At 45.9% G+C, this 25,831-nt stretch overlaps 2 protein-coding genes across 4 annotated transcripts in view; one reads left to right on the forward strand and one right to left on the reverse strand.

Annotated features, from left to right (window-relative positions):
- Positions 1-11,379, forward strand: part of MCMBP (minichromosome maintenance complex binding protein) — a 61,170-nt gene extending 49,791 nt beyond the window's left edge. For both annotated transcript variants that reach the window (XM_030202609.1, XM_030202611.1), the window contains exons 13-16: positions 3,565-3,698; positions 8,061-8,225; positions 8,539-8,627; positions 11,010-11,379. In XM_030202609.1, coding sequence (XP_030058469.1) covers positions 3,565-3,698; positions 8,061-8,225; positions 8,539-8,627; positions 11,010-11,136 — 515 coding nt within the window. In that variant the 3' untranslated portion in view covers positions 11,137-11,379. The remainder of the gene's footprint in view (positions 1-3,564; positions 3,699-8,060; positions 8,226-8,538; positions 8,628-11,009) is intronic.
- A 9,673-nt stretch (positions 11,380-21,052) lies between these two features.
- The window catches only part of INPP5F (inositol polyphosphate-5-phosphatase F), a 182,596-nt gene continuing 177,817 nt past the window's right edge, over positions 21,053-25,831 (reverse strand). For both annotated transcript variants that reach the window (XM_030202612.1, XM_030202613.1), the window contains one exon: positions 21,053-23,550. In XM_030202612.1, the coding sequence (XP_030058472.1) occupies positions 22,377-23,550 (1,174 nt within the window). In that variant the 3' untranslated portion in view covers positions 21,053-22,376. The remainder of the gene's footprint in view (positions 23,551-25,831) is intronic.

A 25,831-nucleotide genomic window follows, 5' to 3' on the forward strand; every position in this document is an offset into this window, starting at 1 on the left:
CATTTGAGAGCACTGAACCGCACATGCGCCAAGTGTGATCCCGCCTGCTGCGCTCCTCAGTTCTTTTTCTTCCGCGTGAGGAGCAATAGTCTGTTTCTATGGCTTCTCTCTCTGCCCAGGAAAAGAGCCTTCAAGTGTTTTTTTGGTTTTTTTTGGTATTTTTTGTCTTTTTTTTTTTTTTTCCTTCCTTGGTTTTCTTTAAAAAAAAAAAAAAAAAAAAGATTTTCCCTTATTTTCGTAGTTATTTTCTTCCAAGGTAAAGTTTTCCTTTCTTTTTCGGTGCGGCCGTTTTTAGGCTGCTCGGCCAGGTCCTTCCCTCTTTTGGTGCCCTTTTTTTCTTGACACAGTTGAGCCTTTTCATTTAGCCGCTGCTGTTTTCCCTTCCATGTCATCGAAGACTCTCAGCGACTTCAAACACTGTACTCGGTGCAACCGGACCATCGCAGGCACTGATACCCATTTGTGGTGCATCCAGTGCTTTGGGCCTGACCATAGCCCAGCTCATTTTGTATGAAGAAAAGGACTGAACCGGCTCAAGAAGCCCAGAGTGAAAAACATTTTGGGGCTCTGTCCAGTCCTTCGGCATCGGTACCTGTAGCAGGTATTGTCCGAGTACAGCAGACTGATTATTTTCACAAACCTCCCACCTGCCCTTGGAGTTGTCTCATCTTTTACTTGTCACTGAACTGAGGAGCGCGGCGGGCGAGAAGACACTCTGCACATGTGCTCAGAAGGCTCTAGCAAACTTTTTGCTATGTGAAATGCTGTTTCCCGGGCCGGAGCGGATCACCGACCCAGTTGTGAGAATAATCAGCCTGCTTTCCTTGGAGAATACCTGCTACAGGTAAGTATCTTTCACTTTACCACATTCTCTGGCAACGAATTCCAGAGTTTAATTACACATTGAGTGAAGAAATATTTTCTTCAGTTTGTTTTAAATTTATTGCTATTTAGCTTCATTGTGTGCCCCTTAGTCGTAGTATTTTTGGCAAGAATAAACAAGCGACTTACCTCTACCCGTGCCACTCCTTGTGAAAACCCTGATATTCACTGTTGACCTTGTTACCAGTATTGATGGGTATTTATTTATTAGGATATGTCCTGTGCATTCATTAAATATTTGCTTTCTTTCCCCAGTCAGTGTACGTTATGCTCAGCCTCACTTTCCCTTTTCCCCCAGTCCGGTATATTGTAAACATCTTCTCCCTGGTCTGCTTTGACTCATCGCAGTACCTCCTACCGTACCTGGCATCTGTGTTCTTTCATGTATTCCACTGGCTGCCCATTAAATGACTGAACTATTTTTGACTCATCCGCTTTCTCTTAGTCACGTACCTTGGCCAAGTTACCCACACTGGACAAATGCCTAGTATTCAGGAAATGAATTCCACTCAGTTGTTCATGATATCTCCTATTTCTTCTTTTACGGTGATACAAACAAAACCTCTCTTTCATCTTGAGTAAATTGACTTCTAAACAGTCTTATTTTGTTTGCTTGTACACCTACTGTTTATATTTTGTTCATTGTACATAAGTACATAAGTACATAAGTAATGCCATACTGGGAAAAGACCAAGGGTCCATCGAGCCCAGCATCCTGTCCACGACAGCGGCCAATCCAGGCCAAGGGCACCTGGCAAGCTTCCCAAACGTACAAACATTCTATACATGTTATTCCTGGAATTTTGGATTTTTCCAAGTCCGTTTAGTAGCGGTTTATGGACTTGTCCTTTAGGAATCCGTCCAACCCCTTTTTAAACTCTGCTAAGCTAACCGCCTTCACCACTTTCTCCGGCAACGAATTCCAGAGTTTAATTACACGTTGGGTGAAGAAAACTTTTCTCCGATTTGTTTTAAATTTACTACACTGTAGTTTCATCGCATGCCCCCTAGTCCTAGTATTTTTGGAAAGCGTGAACAGACGCTTCACATCCACCTGTTCCACTCCACTCATTATTTTATATACCTCTATCATGTCTCCCCTCAGCCGTCTCTTCTCCAAGCTGTATAGCCCTAGCCTCCATAGTCTTTCTTCATAGGGAAGTCGTCCCATCCCCGCTATCATTTTAGTCGCCCTTCGCTGCACCTTTTCCAATTCTACTATATCTTTCTTGAGATGTGGAGACCAGAATTGAACACAATACTCAAGGTGCGGTCGCACCATGGAGCGATACAACGGCATTATAACATCCTCACACCTGCTTTCCATACCTTTCCTAATAATACCCAACATTCTATTCGCTTTCTTAGCCGCAGCAGCACACTGAGCAGAAGGTTTCAGTGTGTTATCGACGACGACACCCAGATCCCTTTCTTGGTCCGTAACTCCTAACGTGGAACCTTGCATGACGTAGCTATAATTCGGGTTCTTTTTTCCCACATGCATCACCTTGCACTTGCTCACATTAAACATCATCTGCCATTTAGCCGCCCAGTCTCGTAAGGTCCTCTTGTAATTTTTCACAATCCTGTCGCGATTTAACGACTTTGAATAACTTTGTGTCATCAGCAAATTTAATTACCTCGCTAGTTACTCCCATCTCTAAATCATTTATAAATATATTAAAAAGCAGCGGTCCTAGCACAGACCCCTGAGGAACCCCACTAACTACCCTTCTCCATTGTGAATACTGCCCATTTAACCCCACTCTCTGTTTCCTATCCTTCAACCAGTTTTTAATCCACAATAGGACATTTCCTCCTATCCCATGACCCTCCAATTTCCTCTGTAGCCTTTCATGAGGTACCTTGTCAAACGCCTTTTGAAAATCCAGATACACAATATCAACCGACTCCCCTTTGTCCACATGTTTGTTCACTCCTTCAAAGAATTGAAGTAAATTGGTCAGGCAAGACACCCTGCTCAGAGCTAATAACAGTGAAATTCTGGAGGCTCTGTAGTGTTTAGAGAGTTTTAAGCACATGCAGATGAGGGGACCTAGGAAGAAACCAGCTCAGTACAGCAGAATACAGGAAGGCAGGCGTGCTGTACAGCTGCTCTTCAGGGGGCCTTTAATAGTTATTTTCTTAATTAGTACATGGCCTGTCGCTTCCTGTATTCTAGTCTGAAATGTTATGATGGCCACAGCTAATGTAAGAAGTGTAATTACAGAGGAAAGGGGATAGACAGCCCAATAGCAAAACAGACTTAAAAATTTATTTTAAAAAATGTATTTACAAAACATGAAAAGTAACCAAAAACTGCCATACTGTCAGTTAATAACTTGAGTACTGAGGCAATAGGCAGTAAGGTGGGAGCAGTTAATTTCATACGTTAGCAGTCTGTGGCCATTTGTTGCAGGGATTCCTGCCCAGTGTTTTCTCCTACGAGTCAAGGTCAGGAGTTCTGCAATGTAATTCATTATACACTTAGCTCACTATGAGAGAGAGACTGAACCTGAAAGATAGTGGCCATTCTATTTCCTGCTCTGCTGGTGTGAATGGTCTTTTGGGGAGGGGGGTGGAGGTGCAGTGCTGCTTGCTGGTAGGGTGCCTGTATATTTGAGGGAGGGGAGGTGCTTCATATAGTGTGCATTTGTCTGTGAATGTTTGTTTTCTCCTTAGGGGTGCAGAATGTGACTGCGTTAGGTAACCTGATCACTTGGCAGAAGGTGGATTATGACTTCCGTTACCATCAGATGGAATTTCCTTGCAATATTAATGTGCTGGTCACATCTGAGGGCCGCTCACTTCTACCGGTATGCCTTAGTCCTAAGTACCTGATACAGGAAGCAGTGTATTGCTGTAGGTAATGTTCTGGTTTACATTATACAGAATTATCTTGGATTCAACGCTGTTCTGTTAATTGAGGGGGGATTGTACGTACAGGGGGAGATGTTTCTACATGGGGGCGGACAGGAATTCGTAAACATGTACTGTTCAGAATTTCTACAAGAACAGCAGAACCCCAGTGAAATTTGCTGGAAGCTTATGTTTCCTTGACTCCAGTCTGATCCCAGGCTCGCTGACTCCACCCAGTGAAGTCCATCCCCCTCCTAGTAGCTTCTTAGGTTCCCCTGGTCTTCTGGCCCTATGTGGTCTGGCAGCTATTATTTCCCCATAATCTGTACCCACAGGCAGAGCCCTGAGCACTCCTCTTGCCTGAAAACACTTGCAAGGGCTATGCATGGGCACAAAAATTGTAAAAATCGAAAAGATAGGAAGAGAAGACAAATCTTATCAAACAAAATAATTCTTCACGCTACATAAATTACCATGAAGAAACTCAGACTTCAGCAAATTAACAAAGAAATGCCATTTACACCAAAAAAGATTTTAAAAAAATGGAAGGAAAAAGCCTCCAGTATTACAGCAGCCTACGCTGGTACCCTTGCAGGTGTTAATTTTCATAGGCATAAAAGAAATCTTCCATAACTGCTGTACAAATTTTTATTCATCATTTTAGAGAACAGTTATCTGTGTATATCACCTTGGTTCCACCGACGTTGGCCAGCTTTTCGCCTTGCTTCATCAGGGTGCAAAGGACCAGGTTAAATACGGCACCATACAACTTAGTGCTCAGCAAACCTCAAAGATGGAGACAGGACGCTATCCTCTGTTTTTAAATCCTTCAATGATGTCACTTCCTATTAGAACAAATAGAGATATTGCAAAGTGCCCAAGGGTATCTAGCATGGTATTTACCCATGTCAACTACTGTAATAGCATTTTCCTTGGCTGCAGGGCCCATAACCTGAAAAAACTTCAGACTGCCCAGAATACGGCAGCGAGACTCATTTTTGGCAAATCACGTTTTGAGTGCGTAACCCCTCTTCGTGCAAAACTTCACTGGCTCCCTGTCAAAGAATGAATCAACTTCAAGGTCGGGATACTGATGTATAAAGTATCAGTTTCCCTGGAGTCATTGGTCCACTTCCCACTTCCCTTTAACCGTCGTGCTTTCGTGGCAGTCAGTGTTCATCCACCTCGGTGGATCACCTCCTCCTTCAACTTCAAGGTCCAACATTAATCCACAAGATTATCCACGGTGAATCTCCAGACTATATGTTCAATCTGATTGACCTCCCTACCAGAAACATGTCTGAATCTTCACAAAACTACCTCAACCTGCATTACCCCAACTGCAAAGGAATCACGTACAAGACCTACTAGGGATCTAACTTCTCCTTCCTGGGCAGCCAACTCTGGAATGTTCTCCCCAGATCTATCCGATCAATCTGCGACTACCTACCCTTCCGGAAAGCACTGAAAACCCATTTATTCAAGCAAGCCTATCCAAACAATCCAGATTAATCTTATGAACCATCTACCTAACGCATACCCCCATGATAACGACATTGACCCAGACCACATCTCCCACCTTACTCTCCTTTCTATTGCCTATTTCTACCTACTCATCTCATCTATTATTCTGGTATACTTAACTTTTACCCTCTCTAACAATATTCTGTATTCCTTTTACTGTGTAAGCCGCATTGAACCTGCTTTGAGTGGGAAAGCGCGGGATACAAATGTAATTAATAATAACAAATGTTCAAAAGGATACATAGTTCATAACAGAGATCATCTGTGTACAAAACCATAGAAAATGGTGCCAGTCAATTTTTAGAATCAGTCCAGTAGGCACTTCAGTTCCAAGTGTGTAAATCCAATAGGGCTTTTTCCTCAAAAGTTTGTTTTGTCACCTCCCCACACTCTGTCCCATCATCAAGAGCAAAACACTTCAAAGTGGTAAACTCATGAGCAAAATCAAGATAGAGTTGAACAATTGGTTCTTCAAAACATTTCAAACAACTCTTGTGTTCATCAATCTGACACTTTAGCGGACAGGAAGTTTAACCAATATACAATTTTGGCATAGGACACAGTATTCTGTAAACAATATAAGCAGTGTTGCAAGTAGTCTGAAATCATAGTCGTCCATTGGAATCACAAACCAATCCATCAGTTCTAAAGTGATATCATAGATGATACAGAATGGCTTCCTGGACTTGTAGACAAACACAAATCCCGATGTATCTCCTTTAAGTTTCAATCTCTAGTGTACGCCACACGCAGATGCTTCTTGGCAAGGATAGGTTGTACTTCCAAGACACGCCAGTGTTTCCACAGAATTCTTACAACCTTTTCAATACCAGGTGAATAGCGCAGAACACAAGTAGGTGTCCAGTTCAAAGAATCTTTCAGTGTAGATTGCAAAAGATCCCTGTTGGCATATTTAGCCCATTTAAATGCTCTCCTAACCACATAGGAAAGATAGCCTCTATCACAAAAACTGAATCTAAAAATTAATTGGCATCATTTTCTATGGTTTTGTACACCGATGATCTCTGTTATGAACTATATATCCTTTTGAACATTTATGCTTGGGTACTTTGCAATATCGCTATTTGTTCTAATAGGAAGTGACATAATGAAAGGATTTTAAAAAACGAGGATAGGGTCCCATCGCCATCTTTGAGGTTTGCTGAGCACTGAGTTGTATGGTGCAGTCTCTTAACCTGATTCTTTCCACCCTGGTGCAGGGTAAGGCGAAACACTGGCCACTGGACCATGGTGATAAAGACAGATGAGTGTTTTTTTCTAAAATGGTGAATAAAAATTTATCAAGTAGTTTATGAAAGGGTTTTTATGCCTATGAAGATTGTAACCTGCAAGGGTACCCGCATATGCTGTTGTAATACCAGAGGCTTTTTCCTTCCATTTTGTACTTTTTTTGGTGTAAATAGCATTTCTGTAAGTTATATTAATTCTCTAAAGTCTTGAGTTTCTGCATGGTCGTATATTTAGAGTGAAGAGTTATTTTGTTTGATAAGGTGTGCATGGGCACCCCCCACTGATTGATTGACATCAGATCTCCAGCATATTATGTATCTAAACATTTAGCCAGAGGAAGGCGTAGCCTACTGGGTAGTGCAGTGGACTTTGATCCCGAGGAACTGGGTTCAATTCCCACTGCAACTCCTTGTGACTCTGGGCATGTCAGTTAATCTTCCATTTCCCCAGGTACAAAGAAGCACCTGTATATACTGTATAAACCACTTTGAATGTCGATGCAGAAACCACAGAAAGGTGGTATATGAAGTTCCATTCCTTTTTCCTTTAGTTTTCCAACTTGTGTTTTTATTGTTTAAATCCACCTCCGTCCGGCTACGGTGTTAGCTGTAAAGGGCGTGTATGCAAGAGAAATACTTGAATGATTGGAATAATTAGAATGAGTGTTTTAATGTACAGTCAGCAGTGGTCCGATATGACGTAGCCTCTATATCCTGGAAAATAACTAATAAAGAGTAGAACACAGCGATGGCGACAAGATAGATGATGCCAAACAAAATTTCTGCTGGACTCGGAAAGTTCACAGCAAGAGTTCTTAAAAACTGGACTCGACACGAGTCGTGTTTCGGCCAATTCTGGCCTGCCTCAGGAGTCCCTGTATGGCAAAGTGCTGTTGGTTCTCTTGTCCGAATATTGGAATTTACTAACAAGACCTTAGAAATTTTGAGAAAAGATAATCTCAACTTCTTTATACCAGTATGAGCGGCACTGTCCGTAAAATAACTGATAACCCACAGAATTAGTACCTCACTCTACAAAGGAGAAGGGGATGTGAAGAATTCTAGCATAATGGATCTTGATGCTAAGTTAGTTGGGTTCCCCAAACTTGCCCCAGTGGACCCCACAGTCGCTCAAGTTTTCAATATACTCATAGTGTGTGTGCATGAAGAAAACTGGCATGTACAGGTTTTCTACTGTATACAAATGGATCTCGTGGATGTCCTAGAAACGTTCTTGGCTGTGGGTCAACAAGAGAGTTTGGAAGTCACTTTAATCCTCCTCCTTGTGGTCAGAGACACCTTTGAAGAGAATTTGGCAAACTTTGCTGAAGGGAACTCTGCAGATTTTCAGTATTTTGAATAATAGTGTCTCTGAAGAGTAGATCCAATAGCCCCTTCCTAATTTCATGCTCTGCAGGGTAGAAATGAGGTCGAAGCATCCCCCTGTTAGCTGATTAATTGAAAATGTTCCGCTCCTGTGTTAGGCGTGAGGTAAATGGAAGGAGTAGGCAGGCTGATAATGTGTGTTCTTTGTTTTATTCCCAGTCAGACTGTCAGGTACACTTAAAGCCAGAGATACTTCCTCCAAACATGGAGGAGTACGTCAGCAACCTTCTCACAGCGGTGGTGCCTTCGCTTCTGAACAAGTTCCGCATTTACCTGAGTTTGGTTCGGCTTCTTGATTACAGCATCTCTGATGAGGTGACCAAGGTAGGCGCAAACAGAGAGAATAAATCTTTGTGTCTCGGGGCTTAGCAATAGGTTTCTACAGACTGGTGCACAACAATGCCATCTATGCCCAAAAAAATAGAACCCTAACCAAGAAGTAGAATCCAAACAGCTGAGATGGAAGCTTAGGAAGCCTTTTAAAGTTGGAAAAGGGTTGTATAGGTGGCAGTGTTGTCACTGTCCAGGACTCTGAATGAAACAAAAATCAGAAATACAAAAGAAAATTACCGAAAACAAAACTTTTGCCAGCTTAATCACACTCCATTATTTCTCTCTAAATTCTGTATGGTTCTAGGCAGTAGAGGAGGACTTTGTAGAAATGAGGAAGAATGACCCTCAAAGCATTACGGCTGATGACCTGCACAGAATACTGGTGGTGGCCAGGTGAGTCCCTGTCATATGGTGCCATTGGTATTGAGAATGCCAAGATCAGGGCTGCTAAGCTCTGGAGACCACAGACTGCTTTAAACTGCACAAGTGCCTTGCAAAAGTCTTCACACCATTGTACATTCTGCAGAGGCTGGTCTCAATACATATGGACTTGAGTCCCTCTGTCAGCAGAGAAGAGATGGACCCACAACTTTCCTACTACCATGCCAGCAGATGGTACTCGCTACTTGTAAGGCTCCTGGAGCTAGTCTTGGGGCAGTGCTTGGAGTCTCCAAGCATTTATCACTACCCTCCACCTTCTTGATTGTCCAAAGCCATGTGTCCACGCCAGGCTCTCCATGCATGGTGACGATCACAGCTGTCACATTACTTCTCATTGCATGGGGACTTAAGCCAGCATTTGCCACAGTCCACGTAACATCTTCCTTCAGGCTCCTAAAGTGACAGCCTGTGGGTTGCCTCCCTTTGGTTGAGGAGGATTTTGGATTGTCATGGAGAACGCAGCTATGGCTGGGCTGGTGGTAGCTGCAGCTCTTTGATTGGATGAGTAGCAGGTGCGCTTCCTGCCTCAGGTAGCATCCACGCTAGTGGGTTCCAATCAGCTGCTGCTGTTCCCCTTCCCCACCTCCTTGCCTCCCTGTTGAAGGGGTGAGAGTCTGTTGTACATTGGATAGAAAGAAGGGATCAGAGGAACGGGTTTCCTAGGGTGACAGCTCTACAAATTTCACTCTGTCCCCAGTAAAGGGCATAATAAGAGGGGTCTCCTAAGGGTTCAGCCCTGGAGCTTGTCCTGGGGGGAGTAGCCTATAGTTCTTGCTCCCGTTTTGTTTTTCTTGTGTTCCTATTCACCTGTTTTTTTTTTTTTTTTGTTGGGGGGGTGGGGAGAGAGGCTAGCCTTCCCCCAGTTTTTTGTACCTTTGAATAACTTCATCCCAGATATCTTTTAGCACTCACTGTTCAATATGTTTCAAACTTGGCCTCGAATTCACTTCTTATAACAAACAGGTTGATTCATCTGGAAGCATTTCAGTCTGTTCAGCTACTTCAATGCGGGCCTGGTGGCTGCTGTTGGTTTGGGGAGATTTTGGAACAGGAGCTAATTTGGGTTTGCTGTGACAGGAGTGTGGAGAATTACAGCTACTGCTTCCCCAGTTCAATCATCTGAGTTCAAGAGTTGAGCCGTTAAAGTTTGAAAAATATTCGGACACTGTCCGTCCTTCTAAAACTTTGATGAAGCCAGGCAGGTGCCAGAGTGTAAAACCTCTGTCTGCACATCTCCAATTCTCCAGCATGGTTGGCGGCTGCTCTGCTTCCAGTGTAACTAGTAGTAAAAACTGTAGTTAGGATCCAGCTGGCAGGAAGACTGTTGAGGGTGAAGCACTAGACGGCAGGTCTACTTAGATAGACACTGTGGGTAGGATCTAACCAATGCAAAAGCAGTGAGGAGGTAGTAGGAGAAATGAGGCCCCCACCCCGATGGAAAATGAACAGAGCAGATCGTTAACAAGCAAAAAAAAGTTTATTAATGGAAACCAAATTGCACAATATGTATACACACAAACAGCCCGACACAGGCCGTGTTTCGCCCAACAGGGCTGCTTCAGGGGCTATACGATAGTCCTTCGCTATGAAATGTCCAACCTATGAGATACAAAGAAGACCTCTTTAATCTCTGATCCAGCTGTTTTTTTCAGATTAAAGAGGTCTTCTTTATATCTCATAGGTTGGACATTTGATAGCGAAGGACTATCGTATAGCCCCTGAAGCAGCCCTGTTGGGCGAAACACGGCCTGTGTCGGGCTGTTTGTGTGTATACATATTGTGCAATTTGGTTTCCATTAATAAACTTTTTTTGCTTGTTAACGATCTGCTCTGTTCATTTTCCATCTTGGAGTTTGCAGACCGTCTGCCTTTGTGCTTTCTTGGCCCCTCCCCCACCCCTACAAGCTCTAATGTAGTTCCATGAGGGAAGTACTTCCAACAGCTGCAACTACAAACACTGATTATCTTTCAAACAGCCCTCCCCTCATCGCCTGTCCTGATAAGACCCACACCCAAGCAACACAAATATAAACACACATGAGCTGGAAAGAATTCTATGAGCACCCCTCTGCATACTTTCCCTATTTGTTAATAATCATGGGAAGTGCAGTGTAATATCTTCGCAGTCTTATGTGTGCAAAGTTCTTTCTCAAAGGCAGCGAATGTTTCCATGATGGGTAAGAGATAATTAAACACATCAGGCTCGGTTTCATTTTTCACATTGTCCACACCTGTTTTCATGCTTGGGATGACTAATGGCAAAGCGTATATATAGTGTTACCTTGGCTGGGGACCAGAACAGGCATTCATGCTTTTGTTGTAATTCCTCCTTAGGTTACTGTCTCTCAGTGCTGGCCAGACCACCCTGTCTCGTGAACGATGGCTTAGAGCAAAGCAGCTGGAGTCTCAGCGTAAAACCAGGCTCCAGCAACAGCAGTGTGTCAATGGAAATGAACTTTAGGAAGACGACAAGATTTTGTTTCTGTGGTTCATCCTATCAGGATGGAAAACTAAAGACAATGGTGATGGGAATTCTCCCCCCTGCGAAGCCAGCAGAAAGCCATTTCTACCATGTCACCTTGTGTATAATTTGTAATAAAATGCCTTTAGATATTTTTTTTCTCAGTACCATTTTGATAGCTGTCACAATTTTGGGAGTCAGTAGAAAAATTAAAGTTTATACAATGTTATGCTAACTTTTAAACGTGTTGATACGTGTTTGGCAGCTTTCACTCGTGGGCCAGTGTCTTAGTAATGGTTGCAGTTTCCTTGAATGATGAAGATGGTCCACAGCAACTTGCATGAGGGACTCGCCTATCTATGCTTTTTGCCTCACAATCTCTGGTCATAGTTAGTAGAACAGAGTAGACTGCTGGGAGCCAGGGACTGACCTACTATTTGTCTTACACTCAGTATTAAGTGAGCTTGGGACAGATGTTGGTTTACTTACCTCTTCCCCTTATCTCACCCTCTGGCAAGACTTGAGTTAATTTCATCACTCTTGCCCCAAGGAAGAATATAATGTCATCTCCTCCATTTAAAAACACTAGTCTCTGCCAGTAGCTGGTGGTTGGGAGGCGGGGATAGTGCTGGGCAGACTTATATGGTCTGTGTCAGAGCCGGAGGTGGGGCTGGGGGTGGGCAGACTTATACGGTCTGTGCCAGAGCCGGTGGTTGGGAGGCAGGGCTGGTGGTTGGGACGTGGGGATAGTGCTGGGCAGACTTATACGGTCAGTGCCAGAGCCAGTGGTGGGAGGTGGGGCTGGTGGTTGGGAGGATAGTGCTGGGCAGACTTATACGGTCTGTGCCCTGAAAAGGACAGGTACAAATCAAAGTAGGGTATACACAAAAAGTAGCAAATATGAGTTTATCTTGTTGGGCAGACTGGATGGACCGCGCAGCTCTTTTTCTGCCATCATCTACTATGTTATTTATACATTTCTATACAATCCAGAAGTTCTTGGCAGTTAAAATATATATACATTAGAACATAAAATAAACATTTGTTCATTCAAACACACAAAAACATATATGCATCTAAAGGAACTGATCCAGAGCTTGTCCAATTATTTCTGCTAGCTTAATCCTGATATTCTATCACTTCATACGCTTGCATAAAAAGGCAAGTTTTTAGCTCTGGTTTGAACTGTTTTACTTCCTGATTTTTTTTTACACCTTACCAGTAAGGCGTTCCACATTGTAGGGCCTGCTAACGTAAAAAAATGGTCAATCTGTACTCATTCAATTTTATAACGCAATGTGATGGCACATCTAGACGCAACTGTTTCACAGACCTCAGACGCCTTGAAGGTTGGTATACATGCAGTTCTACTGCCAACACTTTTGATACCTGAGCAACTGAGATCTTAAACAATGTGATATTCAACGGGTAGCCAATGCAAAGCTTAAGCCTTCAGATATTCCCAGCAATAAACTGTTACAGTAGTCAAAGCATGCCATTTTACAAGGCTTTGAACGACTGGTCGGAAGTTTTGTGGCGTTAAATTCTTTAAACGCCCAATCACTTGCAATTTAAAGGAAACATCCCTTACAATTTTCTGTATATGCAACTTCATACCTAAGCTTGAATCTACAATCACACCCAGATTCTTTAAATTATTCATAAGAGGTATTACTTCTGATACACCTGGGTCATTTCAATTTGACGGAGAAGAAACCTATGGTGTGAACAGCAATATAGTCTTTGTTTTACTCGTATTTAATTACAGCAGTTTACTTTCATCCAGCTGACCACAGCAGCCATTATTAAACTTGTATCAAAAATATTTTTGCCTGTATCATCAATTCAGAGCAAAAACTGAATGTCATCAGCATAGAGTCAGAAATTCAATACATAGGCGCTGACTCCGTGGGTGCTGTGGGTGCACGAGCACCCCCAATATTTCACCCACCAGAAGTTCGTTCTCTCCCTCCCTCCTCGTTCCAGGCACCCTCCCTCTGAATTTTAAAAGTCATCTATTTTACCTCAGGGTTAGGGCGGCAGCAGCGGTAAAAAGCATGCAGGCTCGGTGCTTACTTGTTTTCCCTTCTCTCTCAGCTGTGGTCCCGCCCTCATTTCCTGTTTCTTCAAGGGCAGGGCCAGAGCTGAGAGAGAGGGGAAAACAATTAAGCACCGAGCTGAGCCTGCATGTTTTTTTTTTACTACTGCTGCTGCCGGCCTAACCCCGACGAGGTAAGATAGGGGGCCTGGAACTGGGAGGGAGGTGGAGGGGGTATGAATGCACCACCTGTAAAAAAAAAAAAAATCAGCACCCCAATCATTTTGAAAAGTTGCCTCCTATGATTCAATAAATGACAGCCAAAAGCCTGAGGTATTCCAGTCTTTATTTCTTTCAAATCAGAAATTTCTTCACTGAAAGCTACACAAAATTGCCTATTCTGTAAAAAGGAAGTAAACCAACCGAACAAGATGATCACTTTTCTGCCTGATGTTTCTTGCAATGGGGGTGCACTGAATACAGTTTACAAACTACTACTGAAATAGAAACCATTTCAACAATTCCTCTTAGCAATATTTACAGTAATATCTATTCATTTTTTAGTATGAAAGGTAACCCCATTAAACTAACAATTCTGTTTTGAGTTAGCTAAGTTACTGCTTTTAGATGGGTATTTTAGAAAATTGCTTTCTATATTTCACCTCACCCTTGAATAATGGCCCATTGTTCATACAGCACTCTTTGAACAGTGGTATGTAATGTTTTCCTTGCCAGAACAGCTCATTTCAGATCAGGACCTTTTGAAAGTAGTTTATCGATGGCATGAGTTCAAATGCCACTTCCCCCTTGAATGTTTAAATTTCCCCGATGATGGCAGGACAAACAATGAACTCACCTCCTGTAATATTTCTGAACTGGCTACTGCGGTGACTCTGTAACAGAAAACCTTGAGTGTATAGTTGGTGGGGAGGTATAATAACATCTTACAACTTTTTATTACGAGACCTGGCCCTGCTGAAGTACTTCGACTGCAGAACTGCATTAAATTCGGTGAGGATAGAGTCCTTGTTAGTGAGTGCAAACAGGGCAATTGGCGGGGTCCCCTTCCAAACTGGCTGCCCTGATTCAGTAGGTAGTGTGGCACCACTTAAAACAGACTATATCAGGTTTGAATCGTGCACCGCTATAGGGTCCTGGTCCAAGAGACTGCTTAGGATTTCATGGCACTGGTTGTCCATCTGTTTCACATACAGAGCTGCTCCTCCACCTTTACGAAAATCTCTATTCCTTCTAAAGAGATTGTATCCTGGTATGTTTGCATCCCATTCCGCAGCTTAACTATTCAGTGAAAAAATGCATTACAACTGACTTGAAAAAAAGGAGTCTTTGGATGCCTCTATGACTGTCAAGTACTCAAAACGTACTCTTAGACAAGTTCCTGAAGACCAAGTCCATAAACCATCATTAGCCATGTGGGCTTGCTAAAGCCAATGCTCATCTCTAGTGTGAGCAATAATCTAGCCTTGACTATCCTGATGGATTTTGAAGACCTGGACTGGATGCTTGGTTTGATGAACCTTTGGTCCACTTCCAGTATAGTATTTCATATTTAGAGTCACATTCTTTCTGTATGGCAAAGTTGGGGATTTTACATTTTCTTTTGGAAGTGTTACTGTGCTTATAAGCTTTTTATCAATCTTTCCAACAAAGGAAGGTAAAATTATGTATCATACCTGATAATTTTCTTTCCATTAATCATAGCTGATCAATCCACAAACTGGTGGGTTGTGTCCACCTACCAGCAGTTGGAGATAGAGAGCAATCCTTTTGCCTCCCTATATGTGGTCATGTGCTGCCGGAAACTCCTCAGTATGTCGATATCCAAGCTCCATCCGCAGGACTCAGCACTTAGAGAATTACACCCACAAAGGGACACTCTGCCCAGCTCACCACCGCCGAAACGGGGGAGGGGAATTAACCCAGCTCATCCCCACACAAGTGGGGGAGGGGAATCCGTCCAGCTCATCCCCGCGGAGCAGGGGAGGGACACCACCCCGCCGATGCGGGGGGGATCTGGCTTATCCTGCAACCGCAACCGCGGGAGGAGCTGACTGACCCTAACACCGCCGAAACGGGAGGGGTACAAAGCTGCCCTACAGCCGCACGAAGCGGGAGGGAGTGCCGGCAGAATTTATGTCTCAATCCAGCCCCGTAAAACGGAGGGGAGAGGAATGCAGCAGCTCACTGTAACACAAACTCGTCAACTCTTGAAGAATCCAATTGAAAAAACTTGAACACGAAGTCCTCCTGACCAGGAACTGAAGACTAAACTTGAACCTGAAATGCAACCAGAATATAAACAGTACAGATATCTGGGAGGGGCTATGGCTTGATCAGCTATGATTAATGGAAAGAAAATTATCAGGTATGATACATAATTTTACCTTCCATATCATCATGCTGATCAATCCATAGACTGGTGGGATGTACCGAAGCAGTACTCACCCAGGGCGGGACATTGAAATCCCTGACCTCAACACTGAAGCTCCAAACCGGGCCTCCGCCCGTGCCGCCACAGTCAAGCGGTAATGCTTGGAGAATGTATGGGCCGATGCCCAAGTTGCCGCCTTGCATATCTCTTCCAAGGAGACGGAGACGGCCTCTGCCATCGAGGCCGCCTGAGCTCTAGTGGAGTGAGCCTTCAGCTGGATAGGCGGCACCTTCCCCGCGGCCACATAAGCCGCTGCAATGGCTTCCTTGACCCATCTTGCCACTGTAGGCTTAGCAGCCTGCAGACCCTTACGAGGACCTGCAAACAGGACAAACAGATGATCCGATTTCCGGAAATCATTGGTCACTTCCAAGTATCTGATGATGACTCGTCTCACATCCAGATATTTGAGAGCAGAGTATTCCTCTGGGTAGACCTCCCTACGAAAGGAAAGGAGACAGAGCTGCTGATTCACATGGAAGCGAGAAACAATCTTGGGCAGGAAGGAAGGCACTGTGCGAATAGTCACTCCTGCCTCAGTGAACTGCAGAAAAGGCTCTCGACATGAGAGTGCCTGGAGCTCGGAAATTCTTCTGGCTGAAGTGATAGCCACCAAAAAGACTACTTTCAACGTCAGGTCTTTTAGAGATGCCCTCGACAAGGGTTCAAAAGGCGGCTTCTGCAAGGCTCTTAGCACCAGGTTGAGATTCCACGCAGGCACCACTGAGTGCAGAGGAGGGCGCAGGCGATTAACTCCCTTGAGAAAACGCACCACATCTGGCTGCGAAGCCAGGGAAGCACCCTTTGGGCGGCCCCTGAAGCAAGCCAGAGCCGCTACCTGGACTTTAAGGGAACTGAGCGACAGGCCTTTCTCCAGACCTTCTTGCAGGAACGCCAACACTGACGAAATTGGAGCAGTGAAGGGAGAAAGTGAGCCTGCTTCACACCATGCTGCAAAGGTACGCCAAACCCTGGCGTAAGCAGTAGAAGTAGAGCGCTTCCTCGCTCTCAGCATAGTGGCAATGACCTTGTCTGAGAAGCCCTTCTTCCTCGGACGCTGCCGCTGAATAGCCAGGCCGTAAGACCAAAGGGGGAGGGATCCTCCATCACCACGGGACCCTGATGCAACAGGCCCTGCTCCACTGGCAGTCGCAGAGGGTCGTCCACTGAGAGCCTGATCAAGTCCGCATACCAGGGACGTCTGGGCCAGTCCGGACCCACCAGGATTATCCTGCCCGGATGCTTTGCCACCCGGTCTAGCACCCTGCCCAACATGGGCCAGGGCGGGAACACATAGAGAAGCTCCTGTGTTGGCCACTGTTGGAGAAGAGCATCTACTCCCAGGGATTGAGGGTCCCGTCCTCTGCTGAAAAAGCACGGCACTTGGCAATTGGCCTATGACGCCATCAGATCTAGGCTCGGCTGGCCCCAGCGCCTCGTGATGTCCAAGAACGCCTGAGCCGATAACTGCCACTCTCCGGGATCCAAGGTATGGCGACTGAGAAAGTCCGCCTTGACATTCATGACTCCGGCAATGTGGGCCGCTGACAGCTGCTCCAGGCTCGCTTCCGCCCACTGGCATAGATTCATGGCCTCCTTGGCTAGAGGGGCGCTCTTGGTACCTCCCTGGCGGTTGACATAGGCCACAGCCGTGGCATTGTCCGACAGGACCCGTACTGGCTTCAACGCCAGTACCGGGAGGAACTCCAAAAGCACCAACCGAATGGCTCTGAGTTCCAGGAGGTTGATAGACCACTTTGCCTCTGCAGGAGACCAGAGCCCCTGCGCTGTCCTTCCCAAGTAGTGGGCTCCCCAGCCCGTCAAAGAGACGTCCGTCGTGACGACAATCCACTCCGGGGTCACAAGAGGCATCCCTGCAGACTTGTCTGTCTTCAGCCACCAGCTCAGTGCCTTGCGCAAGCTGGGTCCAAGGGAAGGCGCACAGCATAATCCTCCGACACCGGAGTCCAGCGCTGCAGCAGAGAGTGTTGTAGTGGTCTCATATGAGCCCTGGCCCAGGGCACTACTTCCATCGTGGCCGTCATAGAGCCCAACAGCTGCACATAGTCCCAAGCCCGAAGCGGAGAGGCTACTAGGAACTGCTCCACCTGAGCCTGAAGTTTGACAATCCGATTGTCCGGCAGGAACACTCTGCCCACTTGGGTGTCAAATCGAACTCTCAGATACTCCAGGGACTGAGTCGGGCGCAGCTGGCTTTTCTCCCAGTTGATGATCCACCCCAGGGAGCTCAAAAGAGCAATCACCCGGTCCACAGCTTTGCCGCACTCTGCATAAGAGGGGGCTTGGATCAACCAGTCGTCCAGATAAGGATGGACTTGTACTCCTTCCTTTCGCAGGAAGGCCGCGATGACCACCATTACTTTGGAGAAGGTCCGCGGAGCAGTAGCCAACCCGAACGGGAGGGCTCTGAACTGGAAGTGTCGGCCCAGGACTGCAAAACGCAGAAAGCGTTGATGAGGAGGCCAGATGGGAATATGCAAATATGCTTCCTTGATGTCCAAGGATGCCAGGAACTCCCCTGCCTTCACTGCCGCTATAACAGAGCGGAGAGTCTCCATGAGAAAGTGCCGAACTTTCAAGGCCCGATTGACCCCTTTGAGGTCGAGGATAGGCCGTACAGAACCTCCTTTCTTTGGTACCACAAAGTAAATGGAGTAACGTCCCTTGCCAAGCTGATTTTCTGGCACCGGAACGACCGCACCCAGGCGGATCAGATTGTCCAAGGTCTGCTGCACTGCCACAGCTTTGACCGGAGACTTGCAGGGAGAGAGTACAAACCCGGCTCTTAAGGGTCGGCAGAACTCTAGCTTGTAGCCGTCTCTGATGACTTCCAGCGCCCAAGCGTCTGAAGTTACCCTGGTCCACTCGCCCAGAAACGAGGACAGGCGTCCTCCAATCTGCACTGGGCCATGGACCAGGACCCCGTCATTGGGTACGAGACCCTGGGGGAGGACCGGAGGGCGCACCTCCGGGACGGCGGTCTCTGCGAAAGGAATGCTGCTTGGGGGAGAAGTTCCTCTTGAAGGAAGAGGGGGCAGAGGAGCCCGACTTGCCCAGGCGGTACCGACGGGCTTCCTGAAACCGTCCTCTGGAGTTACCGGGGCGAGCACTGGCCCGAGCCCTGACCTCTGGTAACCTCTTGCCCTTAGACGTGCCGAGATCGGTCACAATTTTGTCCAGCTCGACCCCAAAGAGCAGCTTGCCTTTAAAAGGCAACTTAGCCAGGCGGGACTTAGAGGCGTGGTCCGCAGACCAATGCTTCAGCCAAAGCCACCGCCGCGCAGAGACTGTCTGAGCCATACCTTTAGCCGAGGCTCTCAAGACATCATACAGTAAGTCTGCCAAATAAGCCAAGCCCGATTCCAGGGCCAGCCAATCAGCCCTCAAGGAAGGATCCGAGGGGGAAGCCCGCTGCACAATCGTCAGGCACGCCCTGGCCACATAGGAGCCGCAAACTGAGGCCTGCAAACTTAAGGCAGCCGCCTCGAAGGACGACCTTAAGGCCGCCTCCAATCTTCTGTCTTGGGCGTCCTTTAGGGCCGTGCCACCTTCCACCGGCAACGCCGTTTTCTTAGTCACCGCAGTGATTAAAGAATCCACGGTAGGCCAAAGAAAGGCCTCCCGTTCACTTTCAGGCAAAGGATAGAGGCGGGACATAGCCCTAGCCACTTTGAGGCTCGCTTCCGGGTCATCCCATTGAGCCGAAATTAAGGTGTGCATGGCATCATGCACGTGGAAGGTTCTAGGCGGGCGCTTCGTCCCCAGCAAAATGGCGGAGCCAACAGGGGCTGAGGGAGAGACGTCCTCTGGAGAGGAAATCTTCAAAATGCTCATGGCCTGCACTAACAGGTTGGGCAAATCCTCTGAGCGAAAGATCCGCGCTGCAGAGGGGTCATCCGCTCCATCCGAGTGGGAATCCGTCTCCTCCAAGGAATCCCCAAAGGACCGTTGGGAGAACTCAGATACGCTGCCCTCATCTACATCAGAGGAGACAGAGTCCTCTAAGGCCTGGGAATCCACCCGAGGGCGTTTACTTCCGGGGGCCTCAACCCCTTTATCGGACAAGGGAGAAGGGGCAGCATTTTGCATAAGGAAGGCCTGATGCAACAGCAAAATAAACTCGGGGGAGAATCCTCCCAGACTGTGCACTTCAGCAGCCTGGGCCACAGCCCTAGACGCACCCTCAACCGGCGCTCGCAAGAGCGGGGCAGAAACATGCTGCGCATCCAAGATGGCGTCCGGCGCGACACTCCGCGAAGGAGCCACGCGGGAAGAACGGCGCTTAGCTTTAGCCGCTTTTTTGCCGTCGCCCAAATCAAGGGCGGCCATGGCATTAACGTCTCCCAGCTCAAGGGCGGCCCAAGAAGAAGCCGTCCGAGCAGAGTGGCTGGCCAAGATGGCGGAGGCGAGCAGCGGGGGATGGACGTTTATGGCGGGAAAAACCGCCGCACCGGAGGAAGACCCGGGACACTGACCGGCCTCCAAACTGACACCCAACAATGGCGAATCAGACTTTAAGACCCCCGCATCCCCGCTAGAAGCGCACACGCGGTCCGGGGAACGATTCTTCGCGCCCTCGCCCTCCGACGCCATAGGCCACGTGGAGATCGATCGGGGAACCCCCTGCCCGCTATAAAAAGGTAAAAATTACCTGCTTCTCGCTCCGAGCTGTAAAGAACTGGTGTCCCAGTGAGTAGCTGCAATAAACGTTTAAATAAACGCCCTTAAGGACGTCCAAAAATTTTTTTTTTTTTTAACGGAGCCAGCGGGAGGGGGGAGAAAAGGAGGGACCTGGCACCACCAGGTTTGCACTTGCTCAAGAAGAGCCCTCAACCCCAGGTACTCAACAAAACCTAAAAATTAGGCTTGGAGACCTAGCCAGAGCTGCTGCTGTGTGTGACCACCACCTGCTGAGATAGAGAACATACTGGGGAGTTTCCGGCAGCACATGACCACATATAGGGAGGCAAAAGGATTGCTCTCTATCTCCACCTGCTGGTAGATGGACACAACCCACCAGTTTGTGGATTGATCAGCATGATGATATGGAAGCTACAGAGTGATATTTTTCTATAGCTGTGTGAGCTGCCACTCAGGGGCCTGAGTACTGGAGAAATTGGGAAGTCATCCAGTGCTCATAAAGGAACAGGTATGAACATCAGTCATTTCATAAAGAGGCCACTGGCCAGGAACTCAGCAGCTGCTTTTGTATTTGTTCACAATGGTAAATTGACTTTTCATACTTTTGTCAGTCAGTGGAAAGGTGTCTCAAATTATTTTTTAAACCATTTGTGACAAGTATAACCTTTACCTGATTGTAATAACTCATTTCCATACATTTACAGAACATGTACAGGGAATAATGTAAAAACACAACCAACATCAAATCTTAGCTATGAATTTTTTTTATTAAAATATCTCATATGCATTCTCATGTTAAAATACCATGGTATTTTATCTTAAATATAGAGTCACAAATCTGTCACACCAAAAAAAAAAAAGAAAAACATCACAGTGATAAAACAAGAATAAATAGCAAATTGGAAAATACCTTATCGGAGTTTTGGACAGACAAATCTGTTTACCTGCTAAAGACTAGCAAACAGCAGAGATTACAAGACACCAGACAAGAGTGAGTTTGTTCAGACCACCACAAGGAGTAAACAGCAGCCCCAGTACTAAACCAGGACTTTTCTACTTGGGTTCATAGCTAGAACCACTGCTACCTACCTGTTCCTATATAATCAGTGCCTACAACAGAACATCAAACAACCCAAATTCAGAGGAGGGAAGGAATGTTCCACATTCAGTTGCCTCTGCCATAAAAGCTGCTGCATTATGGAAAGTTCATCTGCTACTTAAGGCCCCCTAGTGAAACGCTGTCAGGGAACCTGCGCCATATCCGACTGTCCTCTTTCGCTAGGTTTTCCATTGAGCAGCATCGAGTTACGCAGCTGGTTCATTTCACATCTTAAAACACAGCAAGATTGGTAACGCCAACAGTTACAAGACAGCAACATTTACTCTTGTCAACAGAAATTGGAACTTACTTTCTATATTGCACTTAAGGCTCTTAAATTTATACAGTAGTTTCTGTACAAACAGCCGTAGTCTTAAAAAAATAGAGAAAAAAAAAAAGTTCAGCATTTCCAGTGACGCAGCTATAGCCAAATACTTCTTTATTCCCAGTTCAGAACAGAGAATCAGGCTCATTTTCAAAGCACTTAGCCTCCCAAAGTTCCATAGAAACCTATGGAACTTAGTCTCCCAAAGTGCTTTGAAAATATGCCTCAATGTGTCCAAACCATATACCGTCAGAAGAAAAAAAAAAAGGAATAACCATCTACAAATAAATACAACAGCTTGCTGGTAGCACCTCTCCTTTTGCATGGCTTGTTTCCTGCCAAAACACAAAAGCTCCTGAAATTTGTCTCAATGCGCAAAGCTTTTGTGATTGACAAGCCTAGCATCTCTCTCTCTCTCGCTCTCTCTCTCTCTCTCAGCCTTGGCAGCTACACTTCTCTATCATTCCAGCTGCCTGAGGAATCCTGAAACCAGGTCATAACTTAATTACTTTGCTTTGAGTTCCCTGTAAACAGTCATCAGTACTTTGATCCCAGTGTTTGGAAAAAGGCTGTATATACTGCGGATGCCTTGGGGGGGATAAAACTATATATTTCTCTACTGACATATGTACAAGGAGGAACGGTCCCTCTCATTTGCCACCAGTTAAATCTGAATGATGCGTGTCTGACACTGGGTGAACATTGCTTTCAGTTTGTCCTCTCCTAGATTTTCGGACTCTGGTTCTGGACTCTTCTGGACTTTTGCTACAGCAAAGTTTATGCCTTGGGTTAAGCCCGCCTGGGTCATGTTAGCTACCTGGGCCATGGAATTGCGGATCTTGGCGAAGGGAGACACTGCCCGGCCACTGTTGCTGTCTGCTGGAGATGGAGCTGCTGAAAGCTCGGCAGGTCCCGGTTCCAGTGTGCTGGAAGCAGAGCCTGGACTTTTCTGAGAAGACGCTGAAGGAGGTAGTGTCTCTACAGACAGAAGCTGAGTCTCACAATCTGTGAAGGGTACATCTAGCCGAGATGGCCTAAGAGGCTGCTCCTCTGCTTTCTCTAACGTGGCTGCTGTTGACACTTGCACTGTGGAGCTGGTAACTACAGTCAGCTCCTGGTGGACCTCCTGGCATGTGGATTTAGTTTCTATGGGATTAGGATTAGCAGTTTTGTTTTCAGCATCGTGTACAAACTGGTGGCAGTAAACGTCAACAGGAGTGTTGAAATCCATTAGCAAGTTGACGCTGTTGGGGCTGCCTTGCTCAGAGGGTTTCTCTTCGCTCTCTGAGCCATTTTTTACTGGATCACTGTCACAGCGGGTTATATAGATTTCTGTGGGAACATGAACGTGGATCTCAGCACTGCTTACGGACTGGGATCGACTTCTGAGGCGTGGGGTGGAGGCAAGAATGCCACAGCTGGGCAAGACATAATCTATCTCCCCCTGGTCCACCAGCTGGCACTCCTCATCAGATTTGGCATTGGCCAAGTAGTCATCGGAATGGAATGAGTCGCTGTCTGAAGAGATCTCGATATCAGACTCTGCGAGGCTCTTAGTATCTACGCCTGGATTCTCAAGGCTGCTGTCTGATTTCCAGAGATTCACCTTCAGGTTCGGCTTTAGGAAGGATTTCACTTCAGGCTTGGTGAAATTTCCCAATTTACGCAGGTTGCTCCCCAGGTTCACGTTGGATTTGGTCTGCTTGACTTTCTGATTCAAAGATGAAAATTTACTTATCAAGAAATTCTTGCCCTGGGTGAGTCCTGTGCTATTCAGACCTAGTTTCTGGTTCTTGGATCGGATGCCCATTATATCCTCATGGGGTTTACTGCTCTTCCTGAAAAGAAAGAAAAAAAAACATTTTTCTTTTCTGTCCATTCAAACAGACAAAGAATAATAAATAGAATTGCATTAGGATTAGAACTTCAGAAAGGGGCAACACCTGAAAAGGTGTGAGTAAAATCCAAATAAATACATTATATAGAGAACACCCATAGTCTGTATAGTCTGCTTTGCCCTGCAGGATTTCTCTATGTACACAGGGTCATTTAAGCTCATCTGTGAAAATAAACACATTGTCCTACAAGACGTTAGCTAGCCTTCTTCCAAACTGGTCAATCATCCTTTCAAGTTGCTGGACATGGATGGAGGGCAGAGAGGAGAATTGCTGAACATGGATGGATGAATGGAGGGGGCAGGGGACAGAGGAAATTTGCTGGAGATGGGTGGATGGAGGAGAGGGCAGGGGAGAATGGAGAGTTGCTGGACATGAACTCTCCATTCTCCCCTGCCCTCTCCGCCATCCATCCATATCCAGCAAATTTGCTCTCTTCCCTGTCCCCTCCATCCATCCATCCATCCATGTCCAGCAATTCTCCTCTCTCCCCTGCCCTCCCCTCCTCTCCAGCAATCTCTTCTCCCCCTGCCCTCCTCTCCAATTCCAGCCATCATTCAAAATATTTGCCTTGTTTGGTAGGCTGACCAACACTCAGCCAAGAGCAGCATGTCAAATAAGTCAGGTGCAAGGGGTTGGGTTGGGGGACAGGCTGCCAGACTACTAAGGATTTTATGTCAGGGGCAGGGAGGGAGGGAAGGGGGTCCCATATGCACACCTGGCAGCTTGCTTTTTTTAAGTCTCCTTCCTGAGAGTGCCTGAGCCATCACTGCTCACATGCTGATAGGAAGAGAGAAATTTTAGCAATAAGTGGATTACTGCCTCAATGTGCACTGTTTTTTTTATTTTATTTTTTTCTGACAGGGCACATTTTTTTAAATATGGCAGTAAGTTCCATTCTCATTGAATACGGCATTGCTGCTGTATAGTTGTTTGGTAATTTTGCAGTAATGCTGTCCATAATAAAAAATAATTAAGTGAATTAATGGCTGGAAACCAACTCCTCTTCATCAGCAAAGCAAAGCCCTTAGTGCTGTGCTTGTTACTGAAGTAAATGTTCTGCTCTGAAGGGCTCAAACAAGTGTCTAAAAGGGGAAGCTGGAGCTCTCTTCCTTGACAGTAACTGCATCAAACTGAAGAACATGTTAATAGAAGCTTTATTTATTTAATTTACTTATTATTATTTATTAACCGCCTTTTTGAAGGAATTTATTCAAGGCAGTGTAACAGCAAAAATAAGTCAGACACTATACCCTTCACTATCAGTTAAAATGTTCTATTATGTATTGTACATAAGTACTACTACTACTACTACTACTATTTAGCATTTCTATAGCGCTACAAGGCATACGCAGCGCTGCACAAACATAGAAGAAAGACAGTCCCTGCTCAAAGAGCTTACAATCTAATAGACAAAAAATAAAGTAAGCAAATCAAATCAATTAATGTGGACAGGAAGGAGGAGAGGAGGGTAGGTGGAGGCGAGTGGTTACAAGTGGTTACGAGTCAAAAGCAATGTTAAAGAGGTGGGCATTCAGTCTAGATTTAAAGGTGGCCAAGGATGGGGCAAGACGTAGGGGCTCAGGAAGTTTATTCCAGGTGTAGGGTGCAGCGAGACAGAAGGCGCAAAGTCTACTACTATTGGAGATTCTAGATGGAATGTTGCTACTACTACTACTATTTAGCATTTCTATAGCGCTACAAGGCGTACACAGCGCTACACAAACATAGAAGAAAGACAGTCCCTGCTCAAAGAGCTTAAAATCTAATAGACAAAAAATAAATAAAGTAAGCAAATCAAATCAATTAATGTGAACGGGAAGGAAGAGAGGAGGGTAGGTGGAGGCGAGTGGTTACAAGTGGTTACGAGTCAAAAGCAATGTTAAAGAGGTGGGCTTTCAGTCTAGATTTAAAGGTGGCCAAGGATGGGGCAAGACGTATGGGCTCAGGAAGTTTATTCCAGGCGTAGGGTGCAGCGAGACAGAAGGCGCGAAGTCTGGAGTTGGCAGTAGTGGAGAAGGGAACAGATAAGAAGGATTTATCCATGGAGCGGAGTGCACGGGATAAAGTACATAAGTATTGCCATACTGGGACAGACCAAAGGTCCATCGAGCCCAGCATCCTGTTTCCAACAGTGGCCAATCCAGGTCACAAGTACCTGGCAAGATCCCAAAAAAGTACAAAACATTTTATACTGCTTATCCCAGAAATAGTGGATTTTCCC

The sequence above is a fragment of the Microcaecilia unicolor genome, chromosome 5 (assembly GCF_901765095.1).
Source record: "Microcaecilia unicolor chromosome 5, aMicUni1.1, whole genome shotgun sequence".
Classification (NCBI taxonomy): Eukaryota; Metazoa; Chordata; class Amphibia; order Gymnophiona; family Siphonopidae; genus Microcaecilia; species Microcaecilia unicolor.